The sequence below is a fragment of the Mizuhopecten yessoensis genome, unplaced genomic scaffold (genome assembly GCF_002113885.1).
Source record: "Mizuhopecten yessoensis strain PY_sf001 unplaced genomic scaffold, ASM211388v2 scaffold10839, whole genome shotgun sequence".
Taxonomy (NCBI): domain Eukaryota; kingdom Metazoa; phylum Mollusca; class Bivalvia; order Pectinida; family Pectinidae; genus Mizuhopecten; species Mizuhopecten yessoensis.
Genome location: NW_018408747.1, coordinates 147,647 through 170,638, shown reverse-complemented (window position 1 = coordinate 170,638; position 22,992 = coordinate 147,647). Strand labels below are relative to the sequence as shown.

Genomic DNA, 22,992 nt, shown 5'->3' with positions numbered 1-22,992 from the left:
TTATCGCGGTCAGTGATTACATGTATTTTGGGTGAATTTATCGCGGTCAGGGAGGAAACATTGGTTCGTTCAGGCTCTTGATTTAGAGAACACATATGCTAATCGTAAGTTGTGTAATCATTCTTTAAAGGAAATATCAAGCAGTTGATGAATATCGGAAATTTTACTATTGTACTATATTTAAGCATAGAAGGTTTTGCACATGTGTTGTGTATATACAGTTTGTAAATGACTTGTTTCTTTCTTTTCTATGGGGTCACCGTATCAGTCGGTACATGGAAAAAAACATCGTTGTTTTGGTGTCCAAGCCGGCGTAAAAGTAGTAACTTATTCAATATTGGGCTAGTTTGATACCGTCTAAGACATTCACATACAAACACGACACCAACTATACCCCGGTCTCAAGATGCCCTTTGCCTTTGGGCACGTTTTCGAATATAAGTCTTCAATTTTTCGATATTTTTGCACATCATTTGTGTCCAAAACTATGTTGCACGGTGACTTAAAACAACACATTCTTTCATCTTGCTGACAAGATTTGTGTAACACAATTCTTAGTCTATATGTCTTTTTGTTGCCTGTTAACTTGTGCAAGTCTAAAATGTCTTGGTAATACCAGCCCAACATGAACTAGCTGCTCAATATTGAATAAGTACCCAAATTCTCGCTGGTTGTCACGGATTGATGACGTTAGCCGTGAAAGGGAAATTGGTATGATACAGGGTGAAGGTAGGTACGCTGCGGTAGTCCGGCTGTTTTTGACGAATTCGACGGCCGATCGTCAAAGATTATGGATGCCACGCATTACATCACGTATACAGGTATATATCCATACCCCATCTGCGTAATTGAACAGTACCAACGGCAAGTATTGCTTCCAACATCCCCATTCACCGTCGTATTAATCAACAAACTGTAATCCGTCGGTTAGCCGAGGTAGGACTACGCTCTCGCCGACCGTATCGTGTGCCTCGAATGACACGATGTCATGCCCAAAGTCGCTTAGCGATGGCACGACAACATACACGATGGCAGCAAGCTTTGTTTTACAGATGAGTCCCTATATTTATTATATCTTACAGATGGCAGAGCGCGAGTGTATCATAAGCATGTTTCGTCATGATTGTAAGTTGGGATATCGAGCGATGGGCACACAGACCTTATGATCGTCAACGGTAGCCTGAACGTTCGACGTTACCGAGAGCAGATCTTGGTAACACACGTTGTTTCATTCATTGTGACAAATGGCGGCACGTTTCAGGAAGATACATGATCGTCGACGATAGTCTGAGCGCTCGACGTTACAGAGAGGAGATCATGGTACCACACGCTGTACCATTCATTGTGACAAATGGCGGCATGTTTCAGCAAGATACATGTAAGGCACTTGTTCATGTCGCACTCGTCAACATGGACTTTCATCGACAACAGTACTTCAATGTGCTTGATTTGCCATCGTTTTCCCCAGATCTCAGTTGGACGTAGATTGAGAAATCGACAACTGTTTTGTGTTTCCTTAATATCATTGATTCATTAGAGTGTTAAATAACGCCCTCAAATACTAGTAATATCCTTTTATCAAGAAATGTGTTCTACATCCTTATCAATATGATCAACTTACAGTTGGGGATTTCTGCTTAAAGGTATAGAAAAGTGTCAAAAGCAAATAATCAAAAGTTTTGTTTCGTCATCTTCTGTGCCATTTGATGTAGAGTGAAAATAGATACAGACCAAACACTGAACCTTGAGGTAAACATTATATTTGAAAAGGGTTAGTTGAAAAGCGTTGAACTTTTGTAAAATCGTTGATGACGAATCTTCATTATTATTTGTTCCATTCTTTATTGTTTTGAGTGAAATAATCATACAAACATTTAAAAATGCTTTTAAACATTTTCCTGAATATTGATCACTTGTAGTGGTTATACAATGTATTTAACGGGTCGAATTATCGCCCTTTCCTCTGTAAATTCATAATTGCAAGGTTGAATTTGGCAGGTACATTTATGGTAAGTTTAAGGTAAGGAATACTATTTATTTATTAAAAACTGATATGAAGAGACTTAACTAGAAATTTGGTTAACATCTTTACTAGTTTGGACTTTTATTAGCCTATCCAGGTGGCTTATCGGGGTTATAATTCTATTAAGGATCCCCGTACCACTGCCAAATATGTAGTCTTTTTTATTTTTTTTCCGGCATGACGATAGCATTGACAAACATTTCTGAAAAGAAAACCATATATTATAGAACTTCAATGAAAAAAATAAAGATGAAATAAACAAAATTCAAAATAATCAACAACAGTGTTATGTGTGTAAAACTTCAGCGCGGCTATACTAGGATTCGAACCCTAAACCTCAGATTGTTTCCTGGTCAACATCGTAACCAGGTCCAGTTGCACAATAGTTATACTCAAAACGATATCAAGGGATTGCTACCGTATATTTGAACATCAATATTGACAGTATCTAGTGTTTCGCATGCAGTGGTACAGGGACCTTTAACTGATCCTGAATTCTTGTCTATTATCACTTTTTACTATTTATGTCGTCGGGCAGATAGCTACGTTATCCAACCTATTAAACAGAACTACATTTCTTGACATTACGCCACAGTGAATTGACACTTGAACCTGCATACACGGATTGCATATTCAAGATGGCCTACATGTTTCCATTATACAGACACTTCCTCCAGAAAACTCGTGATTTCTGATTAATCTCCGTCGGCTTTAATTTGCATGGACCGTACACTTAAACATGTTCGGTCCATCGGAGACATTTACCAATAATGTCACTTTTTTTGCTTATGGAGCCTGCAGGCATCACGACTTTTCAAAACAATAAATGTAGCGGCGATTCTGTTTTGGTCGTATTTGATATGTTAGATGTTTGTTTCAGACCTCGATGCATAACAGACGTTTGGTTTGTTAATCGATAATGTCGGTCATACCTACTAGTTCATCCACGAAGAATTTGTGTGACCGCTAAAAAAACCCACACACTTGCTTTATAAGGCCTTGTTGCCCTCTGCAGCATTAGCAGCCAGTGCCCCTTCAACGAGATCAATTTTCTACAACTCGCTAATCTAATATTCGATTTTAGAAAATGTGTCTTTTGTCAACCCTATCAATTAATCTAAATGTGCTCACTGACTAAACAGTAAACATACTTCCCCACACAATATCATACTAGTGATGTTTTTTGCCTTCAATTTTTGACCTGTGTTAATTGAGAAAAATATACTGCAACTTTTGCACTTTTAGATATGATACATGCTAGGTCATATACAATCATCAGAGACATATGTGTTAGCAGTGGTTTCATATCTGTAGGTACGAGTATTTTTCTGTTTTGTACATTATTTTATATGCCACATCTATATTAATATACTCGGAAATGTGTTTTGTTGCTGAGTTTGAATTGCTTTAACGTGTCGGTGATTTTGATTTATAGTTCAGTATCTTGCTTCCCCAATTACGGCGGTTACATGTTGTAGTTGATTAAGTAATCACAACCATGCTCCTTATATGTCATGTTAGCCACCATGATCTCATTAGTGTATCTTCTGTGATTCTCGGATTTCTTACTTCTATAAAGCAGAGGACGCTTACATGTGGTCCTATTTTCATTGTTCCTTTTCTGTGGTCTCCATGTATTTCTTTCCCTTGTTCATATTTGGCCTATTTCTATTATTTCAAGTTTAAATTAAATTTTGGTTATGTTTCTGTGTTGTTTTGTTGCATTCGTTCAATGCAGGGAGTAATGACAGATTATGTAAAACATCTGAGTGATGTAATATTTTACTAACGGCTTCACTTTTTCATTTTTATGCGGCAAAAGTATGAAGAAGAAGAACATAAAAAGGCTATATCATTTGAAAGGCGGTGTAAACAATATTGTCTATTTTGCAAAGCCTAATATCGTGTATAACGATGTTAATCTTGTTTCGAAAGCGGGTTAAAATACGGTAGTTCACTGTAGTGTTTCCACATACGGACAAAAACTACCATAGCAAAAATACCCCAACACGAAACCATATCGTCCCTCAACCACAGGAATATAGGAGATACGAAGTGAAAGTAGATATCTTGAACACCCAAATGAAGCGTCGGCAGAGCATGGTTGTCCACAGTCTATGCCCGTATTCATGAAATAACTCTCATGTTCAGCTCAGATTCCTGACTCTAACCCGACCGTTGGTACAGTGATAGATTGACAGAAATAAAATCAAAATACCGATTTGAAATCAACATCTCACGGATGCACTTTCAATTTTCATTAACCCTGATCGTTGACGCAAATTGCATCGTGGCCTGATAAGCTTAGCCACTGCACAACCGTTGTTTATCAGTCAGCTGCATTTGCGATCACGAAATCGATATCATGTCAATTTTAAAGATAATCAATGCTTGTTTAAACATGCTGGTAGGTCATTTAAATGGTTCAAAATATGTAAAGTGGAACTATTTGTTTTTTGTTCAACTTTGTATTTCGTCACCATTAACAACGCATCATCCTAACCGCGAAAAGGGCTGTTTTTCAGGACGGTGTATTGATTTTATTTTTTTAGCGTGAAAACAACCACTTTTTTTTCTTTATTTCAAATAATAAAAGTTAATGCAATAGATCGTAAACATAAGGTTTGAAATGCATCTTTTATCTTTATGAGGGAAACGCGCATCATGGAATATGTTTTAGCGGAACAGTGTTGCATACCCCAATAAATGTAAAAAGATGCATTTCAAACCTTAACATTGTAGATATAAAATATACTACATATACTACGTATTGTTAGATAATCGTGTATGCTTGATTGACGACATTCCCATTTTCATAGTCAGATAAAATGACGACAACTTGCAATTTTAATACTGTTTTATTGCTATAATAGGTAAGAAAACATGAAAAAGTGAGAATGGCACAGAGGGGATGAACATGTTGTTAGGCTGCGTTAGACGTTAGTATGCACCTTCTGAAACAAACAGAAAACAAAAATCAAAACATATCAACGATGTCTCGGAAAATACAATAGAGAGAAGTGTAAAAATAAACTATTCTGAAATGAATCATATACATGTTGTTTTGTATTCTTTAGCACAACTAACAGTTCACCATGTCTTGGTAATCTCAAACTCGGCTATCAATTCTCAACTGAAATATTTTTGTAATATTGATAATCGAAATATATAGTATGTGTATGTGCGACAAACGTTATCACAGCTGTTAAAGAATATCAGATAGTGAAGAAATAGATAAAATAAAAATGTGATGTATACACGCTTTTCTAAAGATTTCGAAACTAAATAACACGTAAAATAACCTTATAAAGGACAATAAACACTTGGATCAATCAATTAAATGATGACAAATCGAAAGAACAACTAGACCACATACTGCTATGTAATTCGGAAAAAATAAATAATGAAAATTAATATTTGTTTCAGGATATTTGACACACATCTCGGATATAATATATAAAGTAGCGTACTTTATGCTTTAAAAATTTGCAATCAAATAATGACAGATACTACAAAGACATTTTCAACAGCAGTGTTGTTGTTTTTTTACTGCTTTGACGATTGGGCCAGGGTTACTATAAAGAAAACTGAAACTGTGGAACGAAAATAATCGGGCGCGTCAAATTTATTGTGAGTTCTACTAGTCCTATAAAACAATTAAGACTTTAATATTTATTACCGTCACTTATTCTATGCAAACTTAACACTAAATACAATATTTCCGTATTGTTAGTGTGGATTAGGTAACGTTCGGACAAGAAATAAAAACAAAACATTTGTCTTTCATTTTTATAATCACTGCCTCTTCCTCATACATGCTGAACATTGTGAGACCAACACACATCGTTGTGTACTCGAAAATGATATTCCTCGCAAAGACAGCAATATATTGCTAAAGCTTTTAGTTTGTAACGTACACATACAACTTACTTTTTGACTTTGATGGCATAGGTGACATTCCCATTGGCATTTCTCCCATCGGCATTCCACTTCCAGACATACCATTCATTGGTTTAGACATGGGCATTCCCATCATACCTCCCATAGGCATACCTCCCATCATACCTCCCATCATACCCCCCATAGGTTTCATTCCACCCATCATACCTCCCATAGACATACCTCCCATCATACCTCCCATAGGCATACCTCCCATCATACCTCCCATAGGCATACCTCCCATCATACCTCCCATAGGTTTCATTTCCATAGGTTTCATTCCCATAGGTTTCATTTCCATAGGTTTCATTCCCATAGGTTTCATTCCCATAGGTTTCATTCCCATAGGTTTCATTCCCATAGGTTTCATTTCCATAGGTTTCATTTCCATAGGTTTCATTCCCATAGGTTTCATTCCCATTGGTTTCATTCCCATTGGTTTCATTCCACCCATCATGCCACCCATAGGCATACCTCCCATCATACCTCCCATAGGTTTCATTTCCATAGGTTTCATTCCCATAGGTTTCATTTCCATAGGTTTCATTCCCATAGGTTTCATTCCCATAGGTTTCATTTCCATAGGTTTCATTCCCATAGGTTTCATTCCCATTGGTTTCATTCCCATTGGTTTCATCCCACCCATCATGCCACCCATAGGCATACCTCCCATCATACCTCCCATAGGTTTCATTTCCATGGGCATACCTTCCATCATACCACCCATAGGTTTCATTTCCATGGGCATACCTCCCATCATACCACCCATAGGTTTCATTTCGATGGGCATACCTCCCATCATACCACCCATATATTTCATTTCCATGGGCATACCTCCCATCATGCCTCCCATAGGCATTCCTTCCATTGGCATACCACCCATCATACCACCCATAGGTTTCATTTCCATAGGCATACCTCCCATCATGCCTCCCATAGGTTTCATACCACCCATTGGTTTCATATAACCCATCATGCCTCCCATGGGTTTCATACCACCCATCATACCTCCCATAGGCGGCTTCATACCCATTGGCATACTTCCCATCATGCCTTCCATAGATCCCATTCCCATGCCACCCATCTTCATCATATTTTTCATCATGCTTTTCATCATAGGCGACATGGGACTTGGCATCATGGGACTTGGCATCATGCCCATACCACCCATGCCACTTCCCGTCGGAGCCATCATCATCATTACATTATTGGTCATGCCTCCCTGGGGTCCAGCGGCTCCCGCTCCTGCTCCTTCGCCTGCAGCCGCCATACCTTCCGTGTCGTCAGGAGCGCGACCCCCAGGTTTCATACCTTTAGGTTTACTGCCAGCAGGCATTCCTCCCATAGGCATACCACCCATTGGCATACCCATCGGCATACCGCCCATTGGCATACCCATTGGCATACCGCCCATTGGCATTGCCATCTCTGGCATCATCGGACTGGACATGGGCATCATCATACCGGCAGGCATCATACCTCCCATTGACTTCGGCATCATCGACATACCCATCATTTTACCTGAAAATAATTTAGAATTTAAATGAGCAACACTTTATTAGAATCTTCAAAGACATTATTTTATATTTCAAACGTGTGTTAAGTAGTGCGTTTTATTTAAAAACTGAACTATTTCTTGTCATTTTACTATATATATATTGAACTCAAATCATTTTACATTATGATAAATGAATTGTAGTTAATGTCATTAAACGAATTACGGTCTAAATCATTACATGTATTTATTCTAATGACATACTTATTTACGTGAACGGACGTTTTTTGCCTTTCCTAGATTTAACGAATATATGATTATAGATAATATCAACAAACCAGCACATGATGACATAGGAAGATACTATTAAAATATCGATTATGAAGTGAATTTATTCGGAACATTCCTTGAAAAGATGTTCTTCGTTTTCAGGGCAATGTTGAAAATTAAGTCCATTGTATAGTTGCAAAGATACAAGGTGTATGCCTTTTCAATATACTATGCATACTTAACTGTTATTCTACTTTTGTCGAAAGTGAACCTTTTTAAAGGAAGTCACTGCATAGAAACCAATTAACCAATCATGATTGAGTAGCCTCTTTTATTATGCGAAATTATGCATGCATCACTCTGCCAATGAAACACAGAACGAAACTGATCTTTATGTATGTGGTTACCCAATTAGATTAAAATCGGGCCATTTTAGGGCAGTTATTCTACGTAAAGTAATGAATTAACCAGAATTAAGTACTCGCATTAATGATGCGCAAATATGCACGCAGTAATTGGCTATTATACTTTGCCCGAGTCTTGCCATTTTGTACGTTTTAACCTTATTTAGTTGAAAGTTGTCCATTTGTGGGGCAGTTATTGAACGAAAATTAGTGCGTAACTAACGGAAAGTCAAATGTACGGACGACGACGGACTTAAATAAATATTTATCGTTTCCTCCGAAAGGTAGAATTTCATGAAGTTTGAAATAATACCTGATAATATTTTATATACCTTTCATCATTTTCTTCGCCATTTCTGATCCTCCTCCAGCAGCCACTAAAGCGATCACGTGGCATAGGACAATAAAAGACTTGATGTTGAAGCACATGTTAACCTTCATCTTCGTAATCGGAGTTGATGCTAAACTGGAATATAAAACAGAGTCATGTTAGCATTTATTTGAGCTACACTATAGATAAAGTCTCGAATGCAAAGGAACGAATTATCACAAACAAGGACACAATTTATCACAACGTCAACAAACAAGGATACTATAAACCACGGGTTCAGCAAAACCTGACAGCATATAGCATAACTTCAAAATACAAGAAAATTACATACCAAAACGTCAACACGCAAGAACATGACATACCACAACGTCAACACACAATAACATGACATACCACAACATCAACACACAAGAACATTACGTACCACAATGTCAACAAACAAGAATATTACATGAGAAAAGATGTATATATCTACAGAGCGAGTTAGATCACCACATAACTAATATGGTTCCTTATACCAATACATTACAAGCTTAATACCGATCAACGCCTTTCAAATAATTATTTAAGCACACACGATTTCTAGTTGCTGTGATCAAACCGATGTAAAACCGTAGGTTGAACCAGTCGTCCAAACATTCGTACCATAGCATTTTTTTATCTTCATGTGCAATATTGTTTTTATCAATGTGAGCTCGATCGTCCTAAATTAGACCATGGTCACCCTCGGTTGTTTTATACTGAAAGCGTCTTTCTTGGTCAAATGTGTCGTCTTTTTCAGCAATTTTGAGAGTTATTAGAAAATTTAAAAGGTGTCAAAATTAACTATGCTGCCTTTTTTGAAAATATATATTCATACCACTACACTTTTAATAATAAACCTACTGTATAAAGCAAGCTGGGTACTAATATTCCCCAGTTATGTCCTACATTAAGGATCGCAAAAAGGGCTAAAGCTATCATGTGGCGAAAATGACCTCATATGCTTTAGTTGACAATGTGTAACACTTTATTTCAATGATAAACGTGGTTATATTATTGATATTATTAACTACTGATAAATCTCCGATACCAATGTAGTTCCCTTCATTTTGACGTTTTTTAGCAAACTTTGTCAGGGTAATTTGAAATTGTGGACATCCATGTGAGAATGTTTAACACTATAATTTAGATAACAAACTTATTAGGAAGAGGCGTTTGCTGATGCTGAATAGTTTGAATGTTCACGTTGTCAGAAGGTCAAGAATTGACACATGTGTATTTAAGTAAGAGAAACATATTTCACGGACTCAATTGAATCTTCACGAATTCGTCGTTTGGAACACCACCATCCCAGTGTGTGCAGCGTCATTTTAGTTTAAGAGGCCTATGTTAGAAGTTTTGATGATTCCTTTAACATTATTTACAATTATCTCCATATGTTCGTATAAAATATTCTGTCATATATTTGCTAAAGAAGAAAAAAAAGATTTAAAAAATGTGTGTGTATTAAGAGGGATATATAGCGCAGGTGACATACTCTCGAACAAAATAAGTAACAGAGGCCGCTTCGGCCTTAAATAAACATTCGGCGAAATGATTCATGCAAATACTGATTGTATTGTTTTAAACACAAAACACGTAATTGAATATACTTTCGTTTCCTCTTCAGTGCTTATTAAGCAACGTGACCAGGATCACCCTTGCATTTATGTTAGACTGTTCTGTTGAAAATGTTTATCACGTGGTGTCCTTGTTTGTATTTCATCAACAAGCCGAAGTCACAGCTCATCCTGAGCTGATGTCTTAATGTTTTGTTGCTGCAGCCGGTGGTCCTTTTCACCCAGTTGTTTACCCTCAACTTGGGCGAAATGACTTAAGACACACACGGCTCATTTATTTAGAATGGTAGATAAAATAGTTCCCGAGTCAAACAGTAAAGTATATCCCTCTAACATTGGTAAGCCGTAAACGTTTTAACAATTTACTGGGCTCTTAGATCACGAAAATATTGAGGAACACGTTAACAAAAATCAACTTACCTTGACTGTTACTGGCTGGTGATAAATGGCTCTTGGCACCGATTACGGTCCTACGACTACCATTTATACTCTCCATTGGCAGGAACTTGCCGTCGTAGCGACACATGTCTTTTACCGGATCCCAGCCATGTGGGTTTTAGGGGTCATGATAGAATCACAAAGTTCCACCTCCAAACAGACGATGTACATCTTGTTCGAACCCAGGAATTGACAAGTCGTGATAATATTCTTGTCCAGGGGAATTTCCATAGACATTCAACCACGACATTGTCATTGCTGTAAGCGGACGGTGAAGTTAACATCATTGTAGAGGTATGATGGACATAACGCGGTATTAATCTGACATAGTTTACGCATCAATGCATTAATCTCAGTGTGAACTTATTTCATTTTCACTTCTGTCATAAATACATGTACAGCCTTATCATTCGTCATGTAGTTCTACCTGTCTGACACGTACGTAACACATATTTGATTACGTGTCTTGTGAAAGTACTGACTGAGTAAATGAAAAAATCAAACATTTAAAAATAATAATGCAGATAATTAAAATTTTATTAAATGATTGGTTGTATTATTTTTCTCTTTTATTTCTCCATATACAAAGGTAGAGATGTAAATAATATCATATAGATGGGAATAAGTCTAGGAATACATCAATAATGCAGGGGGAAAATGTACATAGCATTAACTAAAAATGAAATGCACACAGATAGAATTACAAAATGCATAATAAATCGACTAACAATTGTTATGTAAATTACACAAAACCAAGACATATATGAATATACATGATAATGGCATGCTATTGGTAGTTAGATGAATAGAAAAAAGTTATTCATATTTTTACAGTCCAGTAGGGAGCCCTATTTTTTCTAATGATGTGATTTGATTCTGAGTCACAGAAACGTTTGCTATCAGACATCTGCTGTTTTAAACGTAGTTTTAATCTATGTTACTTTAGAATATTCCATAGTGATATCAATCAAACGTATTGGTGACGTCTACCTTTAAAAACCCCGCATTTAGACATGTTCGGTGTTAACAACAAACCTCTACACACAAACATCGACAAAATCCGGAACTATGCAGCTTTTTTGTTGTGGTTTATTGAATATCAAATGGTATCGTCAATGTAAAATCTGTCATTTTGAAATCTGTATGATATAATTACCGTCACGTGCTAATGTTATCAGATAATATGCGTTACTGTTTGAAACAGTCTGACTTCCGAGCATACGCAGTTTAAAACGACATAATGTAGATTAAGGAACAAAGCCAAAATTGTTTTGGATAAGGTAATTTGTTTAAAGAAATGATACTTACAAGAATTAGCTTATGCAAAAGAGGTACATTTATATATATCTGAAACATAGAGAAAATTGCCCATGTTATAAAATTTCTATCTTCCACAATCTATAAATCTTCGTTCCGTCGTTTTAATACGACATCCTAACTATGCATAGAACATACATTGTATATGTGGTATGCGTACAAATAATCAATGGTTATATTTAGTAACAGATGGCCTAAGCATGACATACACAGATAAAGGTCCAAATTATAATCCCACTCTAAAAGGAATTTATAGCAAGATTATATAACATAATGTTTAGATATTATATATCTTATCTACCGTTTCTAAACATTTACTTTATGGTTATGTAATAAAAACATAATTATACATACATTTGCTATATATCATCGCAACTTATTTCGATGTATCTTCAATAATAGTATTTTAAGAAAGAAAATGTAAATCATATTGTGTATCGTCTATCCGATTTTTTGTGTTTAACTAAAAACTTTATTAATTTGATGGCTGAAATCAGGTAAATCCCTGCTGTAGAATTATATGTGCTGTTAGCGTACCATAGAAGGAAATGTCGGACATAATTATAACATAGTTTAGCTAAGTTATTAAGTTAAAATCAAAGTTAATAAAAATTAACCTAATACTTCTTACACAAGAAAAAATCGAAAATGATATTCGATTCGTATCACCGCAAAAGCAAACAAACAAAGAAACAATTAATCGGTATACATCATGATAATCATGATAAAACGTAAAACTACAAAACTAAAATGCAGAGAGAAAAATACAGGTGTTCCATAACGTTTTGTGCACCCTGCACCAAATCATTCATTTTACATGTGCAGTGTATACACATATTAAAATACTTTCTAAGAAGTATTCAAATGAACTGATCAAACCAGGTACTACTAATCTGTTTGTCACAATAATCAGATACCACTAATCTGATTGACAGAATACCTAGTTATCACTAATCTGATTGCACAATACCAAGTAACCATTAATCTGTTTGTCACAATACCAAGTAACCACTAATCTGATTGATACAACACCCAGTCAACACTAATTTGATTGACATAACACCCAGTCACCACTAATATGATTGACACAACACCCGGTCACCACTAATCTGTTTGTCACAATACTAAATAACCACTTATTTGATTGATACAACACCCAGTAACCACTCATCTGTTTGTCACAATACCAAGTAACCACTAATCTGATTGATACAACACCCAGTCAACACTAATTTGATTGACATAACACCCAGTCACCACTAATATGATTGACACAACACCCAGTCACCACATATATGATTGAATCTCTTTGACACACTATCCAGGTACCGTCACAATACCAGGTAACCAATAATCCGATTGACACAATACCCAGTCACCACTAATCCGATTGACTTAATACCCAGTCAACACTAATATGATTGACACAAACCCCAGTCACCACTAATCTCTTTGACACACTATCCAGGTACCACTTATCTGTTTGACACAACACCCAGTCAACACTAATATGATTGACACAACCCCCAGTCACCACTAATCCCTTTGACACAATACAAAGTAACCCAATATCGGATTGACACAATACTCAGTTAACACTAATCAGATTGACACACTATCCAGGTACCACTTATCTGTACATCACAATACCCAGGTACGACTTATCTGATTGGCACAATACCCGGTCAGCACTACTCTGTTTATCACAATACCAAGTGACCACTTATTTCATTGATACAACACCCAGTAACCACTCATCTGTTTGTCACAATACTAAGAAACCACTTATTTGATTGATACACTACCCAGTAACCACTCATCTGTTTGTCACAATACCGATTAACCACTAATGTGGTTGTCACATTGCCCAGTCACCACTAAGCTCTTTGACACAATACCATCACCACTAATTTGATTGACACAATACCACGGTACCACTAATCTGATTGACCCAACACCCTGTCAACACTAATTTGATTAAATCAAAACCAAGTCACCATTAATATATTCACCACTAATCGTTTGTCACAATACCAATTCACCACTAATCGGTTGTCACAATACCAAGTAACCACTTATTTCATTGATACAACACCCAGTAACCACTAATCTGTTTGCCACAATACCAAGTAACCACTATTCTGTTTGACACAATACCATGTAACCACTAATCGTTTGTCACAATACCCAAGCACCACTAATCTGTTTGCCACAATACCAAGTAACCACATATCGGATTGACACAATCCTCATTTAACACTAATCAGATTGACACAATACCATGTAACCACTAATATGTTTGTCACAATACTAAAAAACCACTTATTATGATTGACACAAACCCCAGTCACCACTAAGCTCTTTGACACAATACCATCACCACTAATCCGATTGACACAATACCAAGTAACCACATATCGGATTGACACAATACCCGGTCACCACTAGTTATCACTAATCTGATTGATACAACACCCAGTAACCACTAATATGTTTGTCACAATACCGATTAACCACTAATGTGATTGTCACATTACCCAGTCACCACTAATCTCTTTGACACACTATCCAGGTACCACTTATCTGTACATCACAATACCCAGGTACCACTTATCTGATTGACACAATATCAAGGTACCACTTATCTGAACATCACAATACCCAGGTACGACTTATCTGATTGGCACAATACCCGGTCACCACTAGTTATCACTAATCTGATTGACCCAACACCCTGTCAACACTAATTTGATTGACACAAACCCCAGTCCCCACTAATATGATTGGCACAATACCCGGTCAGCACTACTCTGTTTATCACAATACCAAGTGACCACTAATCTGATTGTAACAATACCCAATCACCACCAATATTCTGATTGACACAATATCCAGGTACCGCTTATCTGATTGACACAATATCAAGGTACCACTTATCTGTTTGACACAATACCCAGGTACCACTTATCTGATTGACACAATATCCAGGTACCACTTATCTGATTGACACAATACCATCACCACTAATGTGATTGACACAATACCCAGGAACCACTTATCTGTTTGTCACAATACCAATTAACCACTAATGTGGTTGTCACATTACCCAGTCACCACTAATTTGTTTGTCACAATACCAGGTAACCACTAATCCGATTGACACAATACCAAGGTACCACTAATCTGATTGACACAATACCCAGTCAACACTAATTTGATTGACACAAACCCCAGTCACCACTAATATAATTGACACAATACCCGGTCCCCACTAGTCTGTTTGTCACAATACTAAAAAACCACTTATTTGATTGATACAACACCCAGTAACCACTCATCTGTTTGTCTCAATACCAAGTAACTACTAATCTGTTTGACACAACACCCAGTCAACACTAATTTGATTGACAAAAAACCCAGTCACCACATATATGATTGACATTACCAAGCTACCACTAATCTGTTTGTCACAATACCAAGTAACCACTAATCTGATTGACACAACACCCTGTCAACACTAATTTGATTAAATCAAAACCCAGTCACCATTAATATGATTGACACAATACCCAGTCACCACTAATATGATTGACACAATACCCGGTCACCACTAATCTGTTTGTCACAATACTAAGAAACCACTTATTTGATTGATACAACACCCAGTAACCACTCATCTGTTTGTCACAATACCAAGTAACCACTAATCTGTTTGACACAACACCCAGTCAACACTAATTTGATTGACACAAAACCCAGTCACCACATATATGATTGACAATACCAAGCTACCACTAATCTGTTTGTCACAATACCAAGTAACCACTAATCTGATTGACACAACACCCTGTCAACACTAATTTGATTAAATCAAAACCCAGTCACCATTAATATGATTGACACAATACCCAGTCACCACTAATATGATTGACACAATACCCGGTCACCACTAATCTGTTTGTCACAATACTAAGAAACCACTTATTTGATTGATACAACACCCAGTAACCACTCATCTGTTTGTCACAATACCAAGTAACCACTAATCTGTTTGACACAACACCCAGTCAACACTAATTTGATTGACACAAAACCCAGTCACCACATATATGATTGACAATACCAAGCTACCACTAATCTGTTTGTCACAATACCAAGTAACCACTAATCTGATTGACACAACACCCTGTCAACACTAATTTGATTAAATCAAAACCCAGTCACCATTAATATGATTGACACAATACCATGTAACCACTAATCTGTTTGTCACAATACCAATTAACCACTTATTTGATTGATACAACACCAAGTAACCACTAATCTGATTGACACAACATCCTGTCAACACTAATTTGATTAAATCAAAACAAAGTCACCATTAATATGATTGACACAATACAATGTAACCACTACTCTGTTTATCACAATACCAAGTAACCACTAATCTGATTGATACAACACCCAGTCAACACTAATTTGATTGACACAAACCCCAGTCACCACTAATATGATTGACACAATACCCGGTCACCACTACTCTGTTTATCACAATACCAAGTCACCATTTATTTGATTGATACAACACCCAGTAACCACTCATCTGTTTGTCACAATACCAAGTAACCACTAATCTGTTTGACACAATACCACGTAACCACTAATCTGTTTGTCACAATACCAAGTAACCACTAATCTGTTTGACACATTACCCAGTCAACACTAATTTGATTGACACAAAACCCAGTCACCACATATATGATTGACAATACCAATCTACCACTAATCTGTTTGTCACAATACCAAGTGACCACTAATCTGATTGACACAACATCCTGTCAACATTAATTTGATTAAATCAAAACCCAGTCACCATTAATATGATTGACACAATACCATGTAACCACTAATCTGTTTGTCACAATACCGAGTAACCACTAATCTGATTGACACAACATCCTGCCAACATTAATTTGATTAAATCAAAACCCAGTCACCATTAATATGATTGACACAATACCCAGTCAACACTAATTTGATTGACACAATACCCGGTCACCACTACTCTGTTTATCACAATACCAAGTAACCATTTATTTGATTGATACAACACCCAGTAACCACTCATCTGTTTGTCACAACACCCAGTAACCACTCATCTGTTTGTCACAATACCAAGTAACCACTTATCTGTTTGTCACAATACCAGGTAACCACTAATCCGATTGACACAATACCAAGGTACCACTAATCTGATTGACACAATACCCAGGTACCACTAATCTGTTTGACACAATACCATGTAACCACTAATCTGTTTGTCACAATACTAAGAAACCAATTATTTGATTGATACAACACCAAGTAACCACTCATCTGTTTGTCACAATACCAAGTAACCACTATTCTGTTTGACACAATACCATGTAACCACTAATCTGTTTGTCACAATACCGAGTAACCACTAATCTGATTGACACAACATCCTGCCAACATTAATTTGATTAAATCAAAACCCAGTCACCATTAATATGATTGACACAATACCATGTAACCACTAATCTGTTTGTCACAATACCGAGTAACCACTAATCTGATTGACACAACATCCTGTCAACACTAATTTGATTAAATCAAAACCCAGTCACCATTAATATGATTGACACAATACCCAGTCAACACTAATTTGATTGACACAATACCCGGTCACCACTAATCTGTTTGTCACAAAACCCAGTCACCACTTATCTGTTTGTCACAACACCTAGTCACCACTAATCTGTTTGTCACAATACTAAGAAACCACTTATTTGATTGATACAACACCAAGTAACCACTCATCTGTTTGTCACAATACCAAGTAACCACTAATTTGTTTGACACAACACCCAGTCAATACTAATTTGATTGACACAAAACCCAGTCACCCCATATATGATTGACAATACCAAGCTACCACTAATCTGTTTGTCACAATACCAAGTAACCACTAATATGATTGACACAATACCCAGTCAACACTAATTTGATTGACACAATACCCGGTCACCACTAATCTGTTTGTCACAATACTAAGTAACCACTTATTTGATTGATACAACACCCAGTAACCACTCATCTGTTTGTCACAATACCAAGTAACCACTAATATGATTGACACAAACCCCCGTCACCACTAATATGATTGACACAATACCCTGTATCCACTAATCTGTTTGTCACAAAACCCTGTATCCACTAATCTGGTAGTTACACACTAACCAGTTTCCACTTATCTGTTTGTCACAATACCCAGTTACCACTAATCTTATTGACACAATACCCAGTTACCATTTATATGTTGTTTGTCACAACACCTAGTAACCACTAATCTGATTGACACAATACCTTGTCACCACTTATCTGTTTGTCACAACACATAGTCACCACTAATCTGTTTGTCACAACACTTAGTCACCACTAATCTGTTTGTCACAACACCTAGTCACCACTAATCTGTTTGTCACAAAACCCAGTCACCACTAATCTGTTTGTCGCAAAACCCTGTCTCCACTAATCTGTTGGTCACAACACGTAGTCACCACTAATCTGTTTGTCACAACACCCAGTCACCACTAATCTGTTTGTCACAACACCTAGTCACCAATTATCTGTTTGTCACAAAACCCTGTCTCCACTAATCTGACCCAGATATTCAGACGTCTAATATCATATTATAGCAGCATTTCCTGGTATTAAATGTGACTGAATTATCGGGACTCAGTTATATGATACAAACTATCGTTAATACTGATCATACCGACCTTTTCGTAAATTGAATGAATGAGAATGAACGAGCCATAAGAGAAAAAATGAACGATTAGATCACGTGAATGAAGTAAAAGAGTCCTGATGTGCGAGCTACATGTTGTGATAGGGCTGAACTTTAGAGACCTTAATCCTGGCATCACTTTAAAAAGATTCAGTGAAAATTAACCTTAAAATAAACCATTCAGTTAATTTCGACAAAAGAATGCCTTGTAATCGAATGCAATCGGCATCGTGCAGCTATTATTTTAAGAAGAACTAAATGTGAGCTCCAAAGTCATGAGTGCCTTGTCTTTTACGCAATATAAATAAAGCTACAGCTCGAAGCTGGACGTTTCGTCACTGGTTAACCGTCGTTTACTAGTAGACGATCTATACATAATGAAACTAAATGGGAGTCTCTAGCCATCGGAGATCCCGTCGAAAACTTATTTCATTTTAGAAAATCCACAGTTCTTAACTATCTCAACACTCTACTCCCTTCTCTTGTCGATAACTCTTACTCACTATAATCTTCGAAACGTTGAAAACGTTGCGGACTATTAGCTATTAGATTATTTATTAACTCTGCCATCTTGTACTATTGCAAATATATGCTTGTAATTTGCTGGGAAAGGGCTTGATATAAGTTTAATAACGTGTGCCCAATCCATTTGCTTGGCAGTAAAGTATGTTTAAACAAAACGCAATATCATTTTCGAGTATATTTTTGCGGAAGTTCGAACAACTCAGAGGTTTTTAGATATCTGTCAATTGCTAGGTGCTGTAGAATTGCGTGTTGAATTCACAGATTAACCTTACGCAAACTGCGTAAGGTGAAATTCGCAGCTGTAACACAAATCTATTGACAATGTGGAATTTAATAAATATATCCTTAAAGTTCCAAATACATAGTACAATAAATATAAATAACTGGAAATGACAAGAAGGAGTTATCTTTCTTGGCGCAGTAATATCTTTCATTATATCTTGCGATGTAACAGATGTTGTGATTTTATATGTTTTGTACACCGTATGTATTTAAAAAAAAAACTTGTTTGCAAGGCTAGGATATAAAAAAACATTTCATGAGTAAAACTTGTGTGAGACTGAAACAAAATTACGTTGAAATATAAGCAAGGTATTGAAAGTCAGTAATATAAACCTTCCAATACATACCTGAGTGCCTGTTTAACATTTCCTACCTACAAGGATGACATTGAAGGCCGGAATTGTATAGGTAAAAATGGAAATGAAATCAAAAGCAAACTTTGTGTTTACGTCCGACCAAGATTGACAGAAAACCAACCGTATTGGTCAGATACAAATGACAAAGTGCAAAGGTGAAATGGGCAGGTTCAATGGTGGGAGTAACTGACCTCCTTATAAAAGGGAATTACCACAAAATAGACAACAGACTATTACGAAGGTAAGCCATATTTCATTTAAATGCAATTTCTTTATTTAAATCTAAAGAAAAACTTGTGTATCATTATTTGTTTTAAACTAATCAAATTGTTAATTTTAAGAAAAATTTACTTCGTTAATATTTGATACTTTAATTTGGCAATGATTATTTCATAATATTTATTGTATTTCATATAAATACCAACTCACGTATCCTACTAAATTTGATATATTGGAATAAAAAGATAAGCTGTATTTAAACTATATTTTTTTTAAGTTTAATTCGAAAATTATTCTCTTAATTGACTGAATTTAATTTAATTTGACATCAACTGTTTCAGAATCTTCATTGATTTCATAACAATACTACCTTGCGTGTAAATATTGTCTAATAAATATAAGAAAGATGGTTTATTTTATAAAAATAATAATAACATTTACCTTTTTAGCAGAAATACAGCGTACCTCGACAATGTTAGCACCATTGCTCTTCGTGCTAGGAGTCGTAGCAGTGTATTCTAATGATGTAAATGGTAAGTCTCTCAATTATCCGTAAAAAATATATATACTTTGAGTAGTGATACCTGCACATGTACCCGCTGTTTAAAATAATACTCACGGAGCTGTCTTGCTGACGAAAAAAAATGATTCTAAAAGTATGAAGTAAACACCAAATTTACCAAATTCATTGCATCTATGATACATCCTTCAATTACTTGATATATCTCTCAAAAGTGCCCCCGACATAGGTAATTGAATAAAGTATAACATATTTTTCTTCCATATTATCTGTTCAGTTGACAATGTGTTCAAAATATTTATGTGAAGTTTTGGTATTTTTATTTTGCACTGTAATTATCTTATTCACAGATGGGGGATTGTTTTTGTCCGATGCCGTTCATTATCGATCAGCGCGCAGTATAAGACAAGGAATGTCAAACAGCGGTGTAGCCAATCGAATGGCGATGCTCCACAGAATGAATAATGTCCATGGTTAGTGTATTATTATTTTATGCAGGTAGACACAGGATGAATTTAAAACTAACATGCTTCTAAAGTGTCGATATTTAAAAGAGGTTGTCATCGATTTACAGAGAAATAATTTAGACATCACGTGAGTTATATGATGTTGCATTTCCAACATTTCCACCTTTAAAAAATCTTTGTCTGTGCTTTTGTTTACTATAATTCAGCAAAGTATTTACTACTAATTTATTTTAACAAGAAATATAAACACATTTAATGAGACAAACGATTTGTTAAATATAGACATGTTGTAAGGTACTTATATATTGTGTCGTGAAAATGATATCCGTCAGCGATTAAATAGTGTACATTATATATTTAAGATCATAATATTGGTCTTAATTTTCTGTTTTTGTTACTTTGTAATTTCACTTATTTCCTATTCAAAAATTGAATTGCTTTCTCATGTGTTATACATATTTCATTGTTTACCACTGCAGCACGACACTGGCAGCCGACCGTTTTCAATAGTAACAATCGCATGCAGCACATGCATAATCGTCCTTACTGGATTCCACCGGTATATGCATTTCCCTATAATATACCGTCTATGCACGCATTCACCAGAGCATCCACTCACGTGAGACCTTTCCAGTCAGTCAACATGCCTATTGGTAGGGTACCGTTGTATATGTTTCCTCGGAACACCAACCAACGATTTCCAAACATGAATATGCGATGGCAATATCCTATGATGCATTGGAATTCGCAAAGTATGCATCGGTTTCCTATGATGGCAAGACAGGCTTTTGCGCATGGTTCAACCGGAAGAGGTGGAGTCCAATCTAGCACTGAAGCCTCCGCTGGAAAGGGATCCAAGGGGGTCACTCCGTTTGATGATAGAAAGTGAAAAGTATAAAAAGGGCTACACTGTTTGTTTTAAGAGGAAATCGGGTTGTTTTGACAAAAGTGTATATTTTAAAACTGAACGCTAAATTTTTACATTTAGCATCTTATTAACGTATTCATTTTTCATGCTGACTATCGTATTATTATGAAGATTAATAATGCAATATTAAAAAGATAACATGTAGTGGTTAGTTTTTGGATCGTTTTGCATTGTAAATTCATTGTATTTTGAAAATTGCGTTCAAAGAAAATAAAAAGTACTTTTAGAAAGACGGTAATCCTGTTGTGTTTTTAATACCTGTATTATACGTACGTAGTAAATATATCATACGTGATAGGGAGTTTTTCAATAGACAGTGAAGGACTGGTTCTATACATTTTCTTTAGATTGACGAAAATTGATTGTATTTACGTTCAAATTGCAAAAAATAACCAAGGAGAGAATACCGAAATGTCAACTAAAGCTTAATTCGAACTCAAAATCGAAAATACTAGGACAAAATATATACAAGGGAAAGATTAAAAAAAAATGAAAATGTACAAGGAAAATCGAATTAGGTGTTCTGGAACGGTAGTTGTTTTTATGCTTTATGGATGTCACCCGCCGTGTAAATCTTGATCAAATCCAAGTATAATGTCACGTCATTATGGTGAGAAATGGATTAGTTGCAACAAAACAAGGAACACCTATGAGCATAATCAAAAACAACAAAATTCATAAACATATTTCACAATGAAATCGTAATGGAGACAATAAAATTTGTCCGTATTATTTTCAACCTTCTTTTATAAAAACTCTAATTTGCCGTCAGCAGCTTGTTTCACTAAATACATGCATATTATTCGGAGCAGCTCTTGGATACTGAATCAAATGCAACATGTAAACAATGTTTTGGGATGTAGAGATGCTACTCTCAATAAAGGGAAAGTTCAGCATTAAAAAAACCGAAACCATCCCACTTATCGTATAGCTTAGTAGACAGTTGTTCCTATCGTCATTTTGTTGGAAAGATCATGGAAAGCAGCCGAAATAATTGAGTCTAAAGTATCCGAGATTTAAAGCTCTTAAGGTTATATACGTTCGACATAGTCAATACATTTCTTGT

The 22,992-nt window shown here is 36.0% G+C and overlaps 1 protein-coding gene across 1 annotated transcript; it reads right to left on the bottom strand.

The window, feature by feature from the left end:
• Positions 1 to 4,871: 4,871 nt before the first annotated feature.
• Positions 4,872 to 10,589, bottom strand: LOC110462860 (mediator of RNA polymerase II transcription subunit 15-like). Its single transcript, XM_021517088.1, has 4 exons — positions 10,484 to 10,589; positions 8,464 to 8,592; positions 5,954 to 7,483; positions 4,872 to 4,977 (listed from the first exon to the last, which is right to left on the bottom strand). The coding sequence occupies exons 1-4, from the start codon at positions 10,587 to 10,589 to the stop codon at positions 4,964 to 4,966; spliced, it is 1,779 nt and encodes a 592-aa protein (XP_021372763.1). The 3' UTR covers positions 4,872 to 4,963.
• Positions 10,590 to 22,992: the final 12,403 nt, after the last annotated feature.

Coding starts and splice junctions, on each gene's coding strand:
- LOC110462860 (XM_021517088.1), bottom strand. CDS start 10,589: ATGTGTCGCTACGACGGCAAGTTCCTGCCAATGGAGAGTATAAATGGT. Junction 8,593..10,483: donor ACCAGCCAGTAACAGTCAAG/GTAAGTTGATTT, acceptor ATTCCAGTTTAG/CATCAACTCCGATTACGAAG. Junction 7,484..8,463: donor GGCGAAGAAAATGATGAAAG/GTATATAAAATA, acceptor AATTATTTTCAG/GTAAAATGATGGGTATGTCG.